This window comes from Martes martes, assembly GCF_963455335.1.
Source record: "Martes martes genome assembly, chromosome: 1".
Classification (NCBI taxonomy): Eukaryota; Metazoa; Chordata; class Mammalia; order Carnivora; family Mustelidae; genus Martes; species Martes martes.
The window spans coordinates 195,904,087-195,916,613 of NC_137888.1; the positions used below are offsets into that span (position 1 = coordinate 195,904,087).

General features: G+C 60.0%; 2 protein-coding genes across 3 annotated transcripts in view; one reads left to right on the forward strand and one right to left on the reverse strand.

Annotated features, from left to right (window-relative positions):
* Positions 1-1,343, reverse strand: part of NISCH (nischarin) — a 33,040-nt gene extending 31,697 nt beyond the window's left edge. For both annotated transcript variants that reach the window (XM_080799740.1, XM_080799741.1), the window contains exon 1: positions 1,214-1,343. In XM_080799740.1, coding sequence (XP_080655866.1) covers positions 1,214-1,309 — 96 coding nt within the window. In that variant the 5' untranslated portion in view covers positions 1,310-1,343. The remainder of the gene's footprint in view (positions 1-1,213) is intronic.
* Positions 1,344-2,835: 1,492 nt separating this feature from the next.
* TNNC1 (troponin C1, slow skeletal and cardiac type) lies at positions 2,836-6,005 on the forward strand. The gene is made up of 6 exons (XM_080799756.1): positions 2,836-2,934; positions 4,461-4,491; positions 4,713-4,859; positions 5,145-5,259; positions 5,516-5,652; positions 5,739-6,005. Exons 1-6 carry the CDS (start codon positions 2,911-2,913, stop codon positions 5,768-5,770), a joined length of 486 nt encoding a protein of 161 aa, XP_080655882.1. The 5' UTR covers positions 2,836-2,910; the 3' UTR covers positions 5,771-6,005.
* The last annotated feature ends 6,522 nt before the right edge of the window (positions 6,006-12,527 follow it).

Here is a 12,527-nt window from a genome sequence, read left to right on the forward strand (position 1 = left end):
CCCAGTGTCCCGCCCCTCTCTGCAGCATGCAGGGAAGGGGGAGGAGAAATCATCAAATCAGCTGAAACCTCCAAGGAAGAGCAGCCATTTCTCCAGGGCCGGCCTGTTGCTCCAGGATCCGCCCCCAGCCCCTTCCCAGCCTGGCAGCTTCCCTCCCCCTCCTGCCGCCCAGAAAAGGAAAAAGAGCTAGAGAAATGACCCTCAGGAGGAGGGTTAGGATGAGGGCCAAAGGGGTGGGATGAAGGCAGGGCCAAAGCATCCCCCCACTCCCCACCCTCAGGGAACAAAGAACAGGAGGCTGGGAGATGCTCAATACGCCCCCACCCCAAGGCTAGTCCCAGCCAGACCCAAAAGCCTGGCGACCAACTCCATCCAGATCCAGAAAAGCCTCCCAACTCCATCAGTCTGGAACTCCCCCCCCTTTTCTGTTCTCCACCTCCCCCACAGCCTTGAAGTGTGTGGGCGGCTTGTTGCCCCAACAGGCTCCCTCCGCCCAAAGCCATGAAGACCCCTGAGGTTCCTGGGTCTTACACTTTCAGCCCAGAGCGACCACCTCAGTTTCCCCGTGTCACGGCTCCATTCCTCCCCCATTCTGGTCTCTGCCGGACTCCCAAAGCCTTGGGGCTCCAGATCGCCCCTCATTTTTAAAGCAAATCTCAACCGCGACCCCAACCTCCACCCCCCAGATCAAGGCCCCGCTCCGTCGTCTTCATGGGCTGCAGGACCCCGAACCTTTCCCCGATCATCCATCAGAGACCCCTCCCCCTCCCGGACCCCCTCCGTCTTCTTCATGGCCTGCAGGACCCCGAACCTTTCCCCGATCATCCATCAGAGACCCCTCCCCCTCCCGGACCCCCTGTCACGTACTCCCGGGCCGGCGCCCCTCCAGGCCTAGAGAATCTAGAAAGGCCTCCGCCTCATCTAGACTCCCGTCTTCTGCAGACCCCCTTTATCCCCAGATCTTCCCCAACGCTAGCCTTCATTTCTGAAAGCGTACCCCTTCCCCAAGCTCCCTCCCTGGGACCTACCCCCGGCCCCTGTTCCTGGATCTGCGAAACCCATACCCGTTCCCCAGATTCCCCTCCTCGAAATCGAGGCCCCCGCTACCCCCTCCTCCCCGATGGCGGGGCCCAGATCCCCCCAGTACCCCCCGACTTGGGACTCAGGGTTCCAGCCGCCACCTCTAGTTCTGGCGCCCGCGCCCCCTGCACACCGTATACGTGTCCACGAGCTCTGAGCCCACAACGCGCGCCTCCTTGACCGGCTCGGCCTCTCGCTCGGGCCCGAAGCTGCGCGCCACCGCCGCCATGTTTCAGGCTCCGCTGCTGCAGCCGCCACCGCCGGGCGCAGACTGGCAGCAGTAGGGGGCGGGGTCAGCGTCCCACCGCCCCCTCGCTCCCACCGCCCCCCGCCCCCCGCCCCCGCCGCGCGCCGCGCGGCCATCTTGGCCCCGCCGCTTCTCTCGTCCTCGCCCCGCCCCTCGCGCGTAATTGGCAGCAGCCGCCGACAGCGCGCGTGCGCAGGTCGCAGAGGCCTGTGTGCTTGCGTAATTTGTAAGCGAAGCTTGTGGCGTTCTCCGCAGCCCCGGAGAAACTAAGGCACAGGGCCGGGGAACTTCTGGGCATTGTTACTCGATGCCAGGGAAGGGAGGACGGAAGACCTCGCACCTCCCGGGCTACCCGAAGCAAGTCACTGCTCCATCCGGCCTCTGTTTCCCCTCCAGAAAAGGGGCAGTAATCGCCGGCCTGGCTCTCCGGCTTACTCCCTGTAGGGCACGAGAGGATTGAACGAGATGAAGTGAGCTGTGCTTAAGAGCTCCAGCTGGACAGAGTAACTCTGCGCCAGTTCCCAACCGCTCCGAGACTTGGAGACCTCCTCTATTATGGAGGGTTAATACATGCAAGGCGCAGCACTCAGGGCAGGGGTGGTTATCGAGAGGGGGCTCTGCCTTTGGGTAGAAGGAAGCGATATGTGCTGGTCGTTGGGTGCAAGACCCCCCAGACGCTGTCCTGCCGGAGCTCAGAAGGTGGTGGGGACAGGCTGGCCCTGGACCCAGAAGCCATAGTGCTGGAATAGGGAAGGGCAGACACAGAGATGGAGTCCTAACCCAGGGGAAGACCGGGACCCAGAAGAGAAAGATAGTAACAGAGCTGGAGGGGAAGAGCCTAGCACAGATGGGGCATCTGTAGGTGTGTTAATTGACTAAATGCAACTTACCCAGACTCAGAGCTAGTACTGCTCTCCCTGGGGAGATGAGAGATCTTGGGCATGGATGCTCTAACACCCCTGGCTAGGGTTACAAATAGCTCTGTGCTAAGGTGGGTCAATGAATTCTTTCTCCAATGGTTACAGAGCAACATACTCTGAGCTTGGCATTTGAGGCTTCTGGCAGGTCCTCTCCTTGCATACTGCTGGCCAGCATTACCCCCCCCCCCCAACAGGTTTAGCTTAAGGCAGGGGCTGCCAAGTCAGCCATACCCTGAGCAAGTCACCAGCCCTCCAGGAGCCTCAGTTTCCCCATCTGAAAAGTGAAAATAACATTGCCCACTTCCTTGATTGGAGCTGAGCTGCTGTGTGTGTAAGGGCCTGGCCTGGGGCCCACTACTTTGCAGCACCTGTCCTTTCCTTGGCTCGAGTTTTCATTCATTCAAGAAACCTTTCCAGAGAGCCCCCTGGGAACCATGGAGGACAGAGGGGGAAAGATGTGGTCCTTGCAGCCCTTCATCTGCTCCCTGCACTGGGCAGAGGACACAGGGACTCAGGCCAGCCTGAGATCACCAGGGCTGGGGGAGGGGGTGGAGGATACTGCATGCAGGGGTGGGCTGGGCTGGCCCGGAATGCGGTGGGGCAGGGCTATTTAAGCCCAGGACTGGCTGGCAACCCCAGCAGCCTGCCCTGTGAGCCGCCAGCATGGATGACATCTACAAGGCTGCGGTGAGGGACTGGGCTGGGTAGGGCTGGGGTGGGTGGGCCCACTGGGGGCTCACTCAACTCACGTTGGGGGGCGAGGTCATCCCACGAAGGTGGAGGGGGGCACCCAGGAGAGGGCCCGTGCAACTTTCAGCCCAGGCCTTCAAGGGGATGGTGGATCGGGCGTTCCAGTTCCAGGGTGTGGAAGGAGTCAGGGGTTCAGGGTCCGGAGAGGAGCTTTTAGGTGGGTGGAGGAAGTCCCCGCTTTTAGCATCATGTCTGCTCCTGTCTCCAAGTGTCTGTAGTCTCTGTCACTGTCTTCTAGTCACATCTCCCTTCACTCGTGTATGTGGTCTCTGGATCTTTGCCTTTCTCAGACTCTTTCCATCTCTTTGTTCCTCCCAGCTGCCCCTCTTAATCTGCTGCTGTCTCCCTGTCCCCCCTCCCCATTCCTGCCCCTCACACTCTGCTTCTCACACTTATAATCCCCCACCTACCTCCAGTTCTTCGGAAGGCTGCAGATGCTGTGGAGGGTGGGACAGGAGCTTGAGGAGGGGGCTGGAGAGCCAGAATCCTGAGCTGGAGAAGGGGCATAGAAATTTGAGGTAGGCAGGGAAGCCCTGGGTATGGGGGCGAGTCAGTGGAAAAGGAATAGAGAACCGGGGCTGCAGCCCCCATCAGGCATAGCAGGCTTGGGGCTCAGTGGTTTAGCCAGGGGTGAGTGCTGGAGAGTAGTCACCCCAACTCCCTGCAGCATCCTAGGGTCACTGAGGGGCTTCAGATAGTAGTCCCTCCCAGGAGTCGGGGGGGTGTTGCTGACCTCCCCCTGCCCCAGAGGCCAAGGACATTCGGCCCAGACAACTGTCCCCAAGGGAACCCCTCCCTCAGCCCTGGGAGTGCAGCTCCACTCCCAGGCAGGAAGAGCTACAGCTGGCTCTGGGGCTGTCCCTGCCTATCCTTCAGAAGTCCATGGAGCTGGGGGGAGGGAAGCCCTCCACCCTGTGCCCATACAAGGCCTGGTGGGGCTGGGAACTAATTTTGGCTCCTGAGGCACCAGCAGGCCAGGGGGCCAGATAACGCTGCCCCACCCCCTGCATGCCAGAGTCCCCAGAACAATCACCAGGTTTAACTTTGTTCCCCGTTAAAAATAGCCCAGTGGCCATCCCGGTCAGGTTACAGTGGATGGCTTTGCCTATCCTCACACTGGTTTTATTGTCCCAACCTGAGGGACAGCTGTCCCTCAGGCCACCCAGCTTGGATTTCAGCAGGGGGGGCAAAAGAGCACTTGAGTGGTCACTGACTATTGTTACTCAGGGTCACCTTGGCCCTGGAGGGGACACCCACCTGTCACCCTGGCCCTAAGCCCGGCCTCAGTGAGGCCAGCTGGGTCACCTCAGGGCTTTGGCGGGTAGGGAGGGAGGAGTGAGGACTGTGACCTGGGAATGCCCTGCCTCTTCCTGCCTTCAGTTTCCCCATCTGTGGAATGGGTTGATTTCCTTAACAGCACCTAAGTCCTGAATCTGAGTCCTGAGACCTCCTTTCCTCTCTAGGTAGAACAGCTAACAGAAGAGCAGAAAAATGGTGAGTGCTCCAACACATGTGGGGGTACAGTGGTGCTGGGCTGGGAGAGCATAAGGACCCCAGAGGCTGGGGTCCCTCTTACTATGACCTCTTGGAGGGAAATGAGCATTTGGCAGGTAGCCCCAGAGGTCTGGCCTTTTGGGGTTCCAGCTTCTGAGCCCTGGCCACCCTGTAACTCCCCCAACCATCTTCCCTCCTTCTCCCCCTGCCTTTGGACACAGAATTCAAGGCAGCCTTTGACATCTTCGTGCTGGGCGCCGAGGATGGCTGCATTAGCACCAAGGAGCTGGGCAAGGTGATGAGGATGCTGGGCCAGAACCCCACACCTGAGGAGCTGCAGGAGATGATTGACGAGGTGGATGAGGACGGTGAGCCCTCCTAACTGTCCCCCCCCGCCGCCCCCGCGGCCCCAGACCCGCCTCAGCCTCAGCTTGCTTGGGACCCGAGTCCTGGCTCTGCCACTCATTACTCTGTGCCCTTGAAGGAACCCGTTAGCCTCTCTGAGCCTCAGTCATGTCATCTGTGAAATGGGCATGACGACCACACTCATCTCATGGGGTTGCTATAAGAGTACATGCAAGGACAACACCAGGGCTCAGCGTTGAGAGCGTTCTAGCCATCCCTCACTGATGGCCATGCCGCGCCCCTCGCAGGCAGCGGCACAGTGGACTTCGATGAGTTCCTGGTCATGATGGTCCGGTGCATGAAGGACGACAGCAAGGGAAAGTCTGAGGAGGAGCTGTCAGACCTCTTCCGCATGTTTGACAAGTGAGTGTGCATCCCTGGACCTCTGACCCTGACCCTAGCCGAGGCAGGGAAAGGGGACAGTCTTGTGACCTCAAGGCCTCAGTCTCCCATTCTGTGCAATGGGAGAATGGGATGTCCCTCTTCCCAGCAGCCCCGCCTTGCCTCCTGGGGTCATGGGTGGGGCTGCCTCTTCCCTTTCTCTAGCCTGCACCAGGAGCTCTGAGGTCCGCTTCCTCCCTCCCTCCCACCCCTTTCCACCTGCCGCACCCCCCCCCAGAAATGCTGACGGCTACATAGACCTGGACGAGCTGAAGGTGATGCTTCAGGCTACGGGCGAGACCATCACGGAAGATGACATCGAGGAGCTCATGAAGGATGGTGACAAGAACAACGATGGCCGCATTGACTATGACGGTGAGGGGGCGCTGCTGTGCCTGGTCCCTGCTGTCCACACCTGGCCAGACCCCTTCTCTGACCTGGGCCTGCTCCTCTCTCCACAGAGTTCCTGGAGTTCATGAAAGGGGTGGAGTAGACACCAGCCCTCGCCCGGAGCTGCCGGTGCCACCTTCCAACTCCAGCCAGGCCCTGGGGTAGGGGCAAGGGGCTGGGGTCCCCAGGATATGAGCTTGGGTGTGTTGTCGACCCTCCCAAGGAGGGGGTGGGCCCTCCCTGACTGCCTCCCCCAGCGCTGTCGTAGGGAATGCGATTAAAGCTCTGCTCCCTGGATACCTGCTGTCTGGCTTTCATACCCCATGGGGCTGTGGGTGCTCTGATGTCCATTTCCTGCTTGCACTCCACCTGTCCCCCTACACCATCTTCTGCCAGCGGGCTTAGGTCAGGTTGGAGATGACCATGTTCCAAGACTCACTGGCTCCTTTCTAGGACTGCTGACGCCCAGGTCCCATCTCCAGAGTTTCAGCATTTGGACTTGGTGATGGCCCAGGAATCCACAGTGAACAGCCTCCTGGGGGCTGTGGCTTTGGTCGCCAGTTGGCAGCTGAGAGGTCCTGTGCTTGGAGAGAGCAGAGCACCCTGCTAGGCCCTGGAGGCCGCTTGGCACGGCAGCCCAGCTCCTTCTCAGCTCTGGTTGCAGAGAAGCCGGGGTGCTATGGGGGCTCAGTGGGCTGTGGCACTTGCTTTTCACACTAGTGGCACTGACTGCCCGGGACTGAGGGGCACACCATCTGCTCTCCTTCCATTCACCCATTTGCCAAGTGAGGGGCCCAGAGAGGTGCAGGGACTTGTCAAGGTCATCAGTGAGTCTGGTGACCAACAAAGACATGTGGCTCCCAGCCCGGGGCTCTGTCTGATACACCAGGTCCACACCGGTGTAATTCCCAGTTCCCTTGAACCTTGGAGGCTCCAGCAGCCCACTGTCCCTTCCTGATGGAATGGAAATGTAAGGCTTGGTGGCTCTCAACTTAGTGGGGGCGCTGGCCTTGGAGAGGGTGGCAGCAAGGACATGGCGGTGTCAGCAGTGGTGCTCACAGAAGCGACAGCTGGCCATGGTGTGCAGGCTCCAGCCAGAATGCCAGCAGCTGTCCTTGCTCCGCCCAGCCACTCCGAGGCCTCTCCACCTGTGCCCTGGCCTTGGCATTCTCCAGACAGGCTCAGCATTCCGGAGACAGTCTTGGAATTCTGGAGATGCCTCCAGCAGAGGCCAGAGCTGCGGGAGCTCTCTGGCCGCCGGAGAGCGGTGGGGTCCCTTCAGGCCTGCCCTCGGGAGCTGGAGAGCTCAAGGGCCTGTGCGTTACACCGTGGAGCAACGACATCCTGGGCGAGGAAGCAGGGCCACAGTGGGCCCACCTGCCCTAGTCACATCCCTACCCTGTGCCTGTCATGGGCTGGATGCTGCAACCGTTCAGAGGGAGGCTCTGTCCCTAATTTCATGAAATTGACCATCGCTCAGGAAGACAAGAGGGTGATGAATGCAGTGAGGGAACCAATGTGATGCTGGAATGGGGATTATGGAGACTCGGTGGCCACGAGGCAGGAGTGGTCTGGGATCCTGGGTGAAGTGCGTTTCAGGTGGGACAGTCACAGAAGAGAGAGTGAATCTTCTGTACGTGTCCAAATTGTGATGCCTCTGGGACAGGGTGGTGAGGATGTCCAGGCAGGGCTGGAGCTAAGTGAGGGGGCAGAGAGAGCGCTATAAAGTCACGTGTCCTGAGTAAGAAGGGCTTTCCCGGCCCCGGTCCCGATGAGGCCCCTGGGGAGATGGAGTATAGACAGGTGGACACCAGCCATCCCATGTGGGTAGTCCAGGAGAGGAGGTGTGGCCAGGGGGATGGGAGAGACCCCAGCTGAATGAGGAGTCCTGGGAGCCAGGAGGGAAGGGTGGGGACATTGAAATCAGCTGGTGGCCCTGGGGTGAGGGACCTGGAGGCCCCCGAGGTCTTGACCATGTGGCCCGGAGGGTTTCCTTGGAGCCCGACTGGAGAGGATCAAAGGAGCGAGGTGAGATAAAGGGAGCTGGCAGGCATGGACAACACTGGTGCAGCTTTATAGGAAATGCGCTGGAGCTGCGAGGAGACATGGAAAACAGGGAAGCTCATTTAAAGGTGGGGTAGGGAATGTGTGGGGCGGGAGGAGGGGACCCCGAGTAAGGCTGGCAAAGGGTGATGCGTGATGCAGGGGTGAGGCTGCAGAAGGTGAGAGGCTACAGGTCTCTGGGAAATGTTTTAATGCCTGGATCCAACCTGGGCAAGGGGAATCAGGCTGAACGCATGAGGGAAGAACTGTGGTGTCCATGGGAAGGGATTCTGAGTGGAGATGCTGGAGGTCACATCCTTATCAGTGATGAGCTGGAGGATGAGGACAGTGACTGAGGCCTGGACAGGAGAAGGTGGTTGTTGGTGAGGAGGACTTAGGGTCGGGGCACCTGGAGGACATGGGCTGCTGTTGGGATAAGGAAAGGAGAAGAGAGAAACTCTGAGAGTTAAGATTTCCATGAGCCAAAAAGGAGTATGGCTGGACCACTATCAAGAGGTTACATGGGGAGGCTGGGTGGGGGCGGGGGAGGGGTCCTTAGGGAGGGGAGTCTGTGTGATGGTTCCAGGGTCTCTTTTCCTGAATGAGGTTGGTTGGGGAAGAACTAAAGACATCCAACAAGCACGCACACCACAGGAACAAGCTCCCACCGCACCCAGCATTAAGATCTCCCGTGTGCATCATCTACTTTGTTCTGCTGTGTTCAGTCCCCTCCATTTTTTCTGAGCTATGTCATCCTTTGCCTAGATAGGGCTTCCTCCATGAAGTCTCTCTTGATTTCTTGATCAGAAGCAATCACTGGAGTCTCCTGCTGTTCCTGCCTTTTCGTAGTACGGTCATCTGGTTACTGCCTGCTGCCCCAAGAGGCTTTGGTTTCTGGGGGTGGCCCCACTGCCCTGGCCAGGGCCTGACTCAGGGGAACCTCCTGCAGTTCCCTCTGTGTCCATTAGATGGCACAAGATTCCTGTGGCTGGACCCATTGATCAGTGGGTATCAAGGGTACACTTGGGGTCCGTTTCCAAGTTGCGGCCAGCAAGCAGGGCCTTCACAGGAGATCCTCACCCCCTTCCCTGACTGGGGAAATGAGGCCCAAAGAGGGAGAAGAGCTGGTTGAGGCCATACAACAAGTTAACAGTAGCGCTCGGGCTCCCAGCCCCAGCAACAGGCCGTTTTTCTGCAGTGTGGAGTGAGCTGCCCAGCATATCCGCTTCCAATATACCCAGGCCTCCCCGCAGCCCCAGCTGGGGGTGCTGGCTGAGCTGAGACCCCCAGGGCGAGCTGGCAGACTGAGGAGTTGTTGGGCCTCCTGATCACAGCTGGTGGCCACATGCTAGTTGAGGGGCTGTCCAGCTCAATCTTCAGCCAGACGTTGGCCCTCAGCCCAGTCTGCAGGCTGAAACATCTCCCCAGGGAACTGGAGGCAGAGGGGCTCCACCCTCCTGAGGGCCCATGACAGCCCCTGCACAGGCACACCTCACCAGTGTGGAGCCTGCCTGCACCCAAGCCGGCTGGCTGCTCCCCAGCTATGGAAAGAGGAGACTGAGGCCCAGAGATGGGAGGGCTTTGGCCAAGTTTCTTGGAGAAGCCAGAGGTGGGGTGGGCTGATGCTAGTCCCTGACCTCCCTGAGTTGCCCCTCACCGAATGCCAGGTCAGGACCCCCTAGAGGGAGGCATGTATGTGGGTAGCAGGGGGTGATGGAGACAGGGAGACAGGGTTCCAGGTCCCTGGGTCCTTCTCATGCTGACTCGAGGAGCCAACCTGTTTCCCTTCCAGGGATGAGATGGGGGTGGGGGAGGAAGGATCCCGGTACCCCAGAAGTCCCAGAAGAAAAAAAGAGACAGGAAGGGGCAGGGCTGAGCAGAGCCTGTTGTCAGCCTGCAGTGTGACCTGGGCCAGGTCCTTCCTTCTCTGATGGCCCCAAGTTTCTTGACCACCATCGAAGAGCTCAGGCTGGTCCATCTGGGAGGACTAACTTGCAGGAATTTCTAGGATCCTTGGAGTTCCAACTCTGGTTAAAGTTTGAGATCTTAGTGACTAGAGCCTCAGATTCTGAGTGAAGGGCTCTAGGGTGGGATGGAATGGCAGCCTGGGGTGGGGGCAGAGACAGGGGCTGCTGTGGGATGGGGGGCCCAGGGAGGTCTCCTCACTTGCCCCTATTTAATCCCTCAGGCTTGTCTCTCCTTTGTCCCTCTTCTGTGGCTTGTCTGCCCCTGAATCAGTGCGCAGGGCAGTGGGAATGGGGGATGGGGTAAGTGTCCTACCTCCACCCTCACTCTGGAGGGACATAGGTATAGTGTCTGTGTGCAAAGGGGAACTCGGGGACGAACCCACTACTCCCTTGCTGACACTCTGGGGCCTAGGGCTCTGACGGATCTGCAGGGCTGAGGGATAATGGGGGAGTCCTCGAGCATGGAGTGCATCCTGTCCTCTGCCCCAGTGAGCTGGGAAGGGGCCTGGAGGCCAGACAGGGACAGGCTTGGGTGGAGGAGGCTGGGCTCATCTCTTGCCAGCCCCAGATCTATGAAGTGTGGCCAGATGTCAAGCCCCCACCCAAAACATGGAGTCCCTTGGACTGGAATGACCCTCCCAGGCAACTTAGGCCCTGCCAGGGGAGCTGGGGAGCCAGGCAGGGCTTCAGGGAGCTGGACCCTCCTCGTATCAGGGATCTGGGCTAGAGTCAGTCTGTCTCTGTCGTGGAGTCTCTGTCATGGGCAATGGAAAGGCAGGGAGCAAAGGAGAGCTCAGCTAGACTTCTGGCCAGCCCAGCAACCTCTGATCTCTGACCCCTGACTTTTCTTCCAGGCTATGTCTCCCCCTCCCCCTCCCCCCGGCCTCCACGACATTTTGTTGGAGCCTGGGGACTTGGGTTTGTGGACGTTTCGTGTAAACCACCCACACCCCAGCCGGGAAAGAGTCTCCCCAATGGGAAACTAGCCAATGTGACACAGAGGCATTAATCACACCAATGAGGGTGGAGAGAGAGGCAGCAGGTGGATAACGGAGGGGGGTTGGGCCTCCCGCTGCTCCCTCCCTCCCTTCCTCCCTCCTCCTTCCCCGCCTTCTGGGCCCTACAGGGGGCGGAGCCGCTGCCTTATAAGTGTCAGGCCTGGCAGCCGCGGAACAAACTACAACCAGCGGCCAGCAGCGGACCCGGGGCACCTCGGCCAGCAGCGTGGTGCCCTCGGTTCCCTAGCATGGTCCCCTCGGCCTGGGCCATCTGCTGCCTCCTGGGGGGCCTCCTGCTCCACGGGGGCAGCCCCAGCCCCGGCCCCAGCGTGCCCCGCCTGCGGCTCTCCTACCGAGGTACCAGCAGTGCACGCCCTGTTCAAGGGTGCGTCTGTGGGAACCCGGGACCCACATCCCCGGCTCAGGGGTGCCCAGCCAGCCCCTGGGCAGTCTCTTCTGCCCGCCGGAGGGATGCGGTCACTCCCACATAGCCCGTGGGAAGGACTTCACGGTCATTCCTGGAGATGTGATCCAGCTGCCGCCAGAGGCGGAACCTGGGAGGAGGGCAGGGCAGGTCCCCGGAGGGTGGAGGAGGGAGAGGCGAGACGCAGGGGGACAACTTGAGGGGGCTTCTGAGAAAAGGAGAGAAGCGTGGAGGCCCTGAGAGGCCTCGGTAGGGATGGGCAGGGAGAGATGGGGAGGGATGGAGAGGACAGGTCTGGAGGAGGTGTGCACTGATCCTGGGCACCTGTGAGAGCCTGGGCCAGCAGCCTGCAGTGGAAACCCTCGCCCTGTCCCCACAGCCTAGAGGCCCCACCTCCCATCTGCCTCTTGTAGCCCACTTCATTGTGCTGGCTTTTGTCCTTCCCTTTCTGTCCCGGAGCCTCTTCACAGCCCAAAGGGGATCACAGCCTCCCCTCTTGGCCCATCCTGGCCCAGGAGGTGCCCCCGTGGCTCTAACCTGGTATTCCGTGCTGCAGCTGGTGCAGACTTCTCTGAATCTGTGGGGATGGTCCACAGGGAAGGTCCCTGAGACACGGGCGCCCCGTGACACTTCTTGGGGAAACCAGACGGGTGATCACCTTCCCTGGGAACCCCAATCCAAGTGGGGAGACCCAGCCTGCTCTGGAACGTCTGGGAGAGGAGACATGGCTCTACTCTGGAGTCCGTGGTTGGGTCCAGTGCGGGGGGGAGAACGTGGCCCTGTCCTGGGAGCTGTGGTTTGGGGCAAAAGTCAAGCCGTAAGAAAAAGCTTAAATAGGGCAAATCCCCTTGAAAGTACTGTCAGCCATGGAGGGCTTCCTGGAAGAGGCTGTTGATGAGTTTGGGGATGGAGTGGGTGCGGGCTTGCCACTTTTGGGCAGGTGTGGGATACCTGGCTTTCCCAGGGGTGGCCAATGCCCCTTCCCACCACATCCTGCTGCACGCCCCTTTGGCCACCTGTTACCTCCACCTCCCTAGCCAAGCCCCAGGAAACTATTTCAGGATCCTTGGCTCCTGGGCCCAGCGTCCCCCCCTCCAGCCACCCCCCACAGCTGGAGCCTGGGAGGTCAGTGTCTACGGAGGAGAAAGTCTTCCTTAGTTACATCGCTGGACCAGAGCCTTGGGCTCCACCTGACCGTAGCCGGCCTTTCCCATACCCAGGACTTTGCCAGGTGTTTCCTCTGCTGGGAATGCTCTCCCCTGTCTGTACACCTGTCCCACTGAGTCGGCCTTGTCCACTGCTCACACTCACTCAGCCTTCCCCTAGGCTCTTCCCAGCACTTTGCCCAGCTTGCTACCATAAGTTCTGCTGGTGGCGCCATCTTCCCTGGGGACTGGAGTGGGCACAGATGGGCACAGATGGGCACAG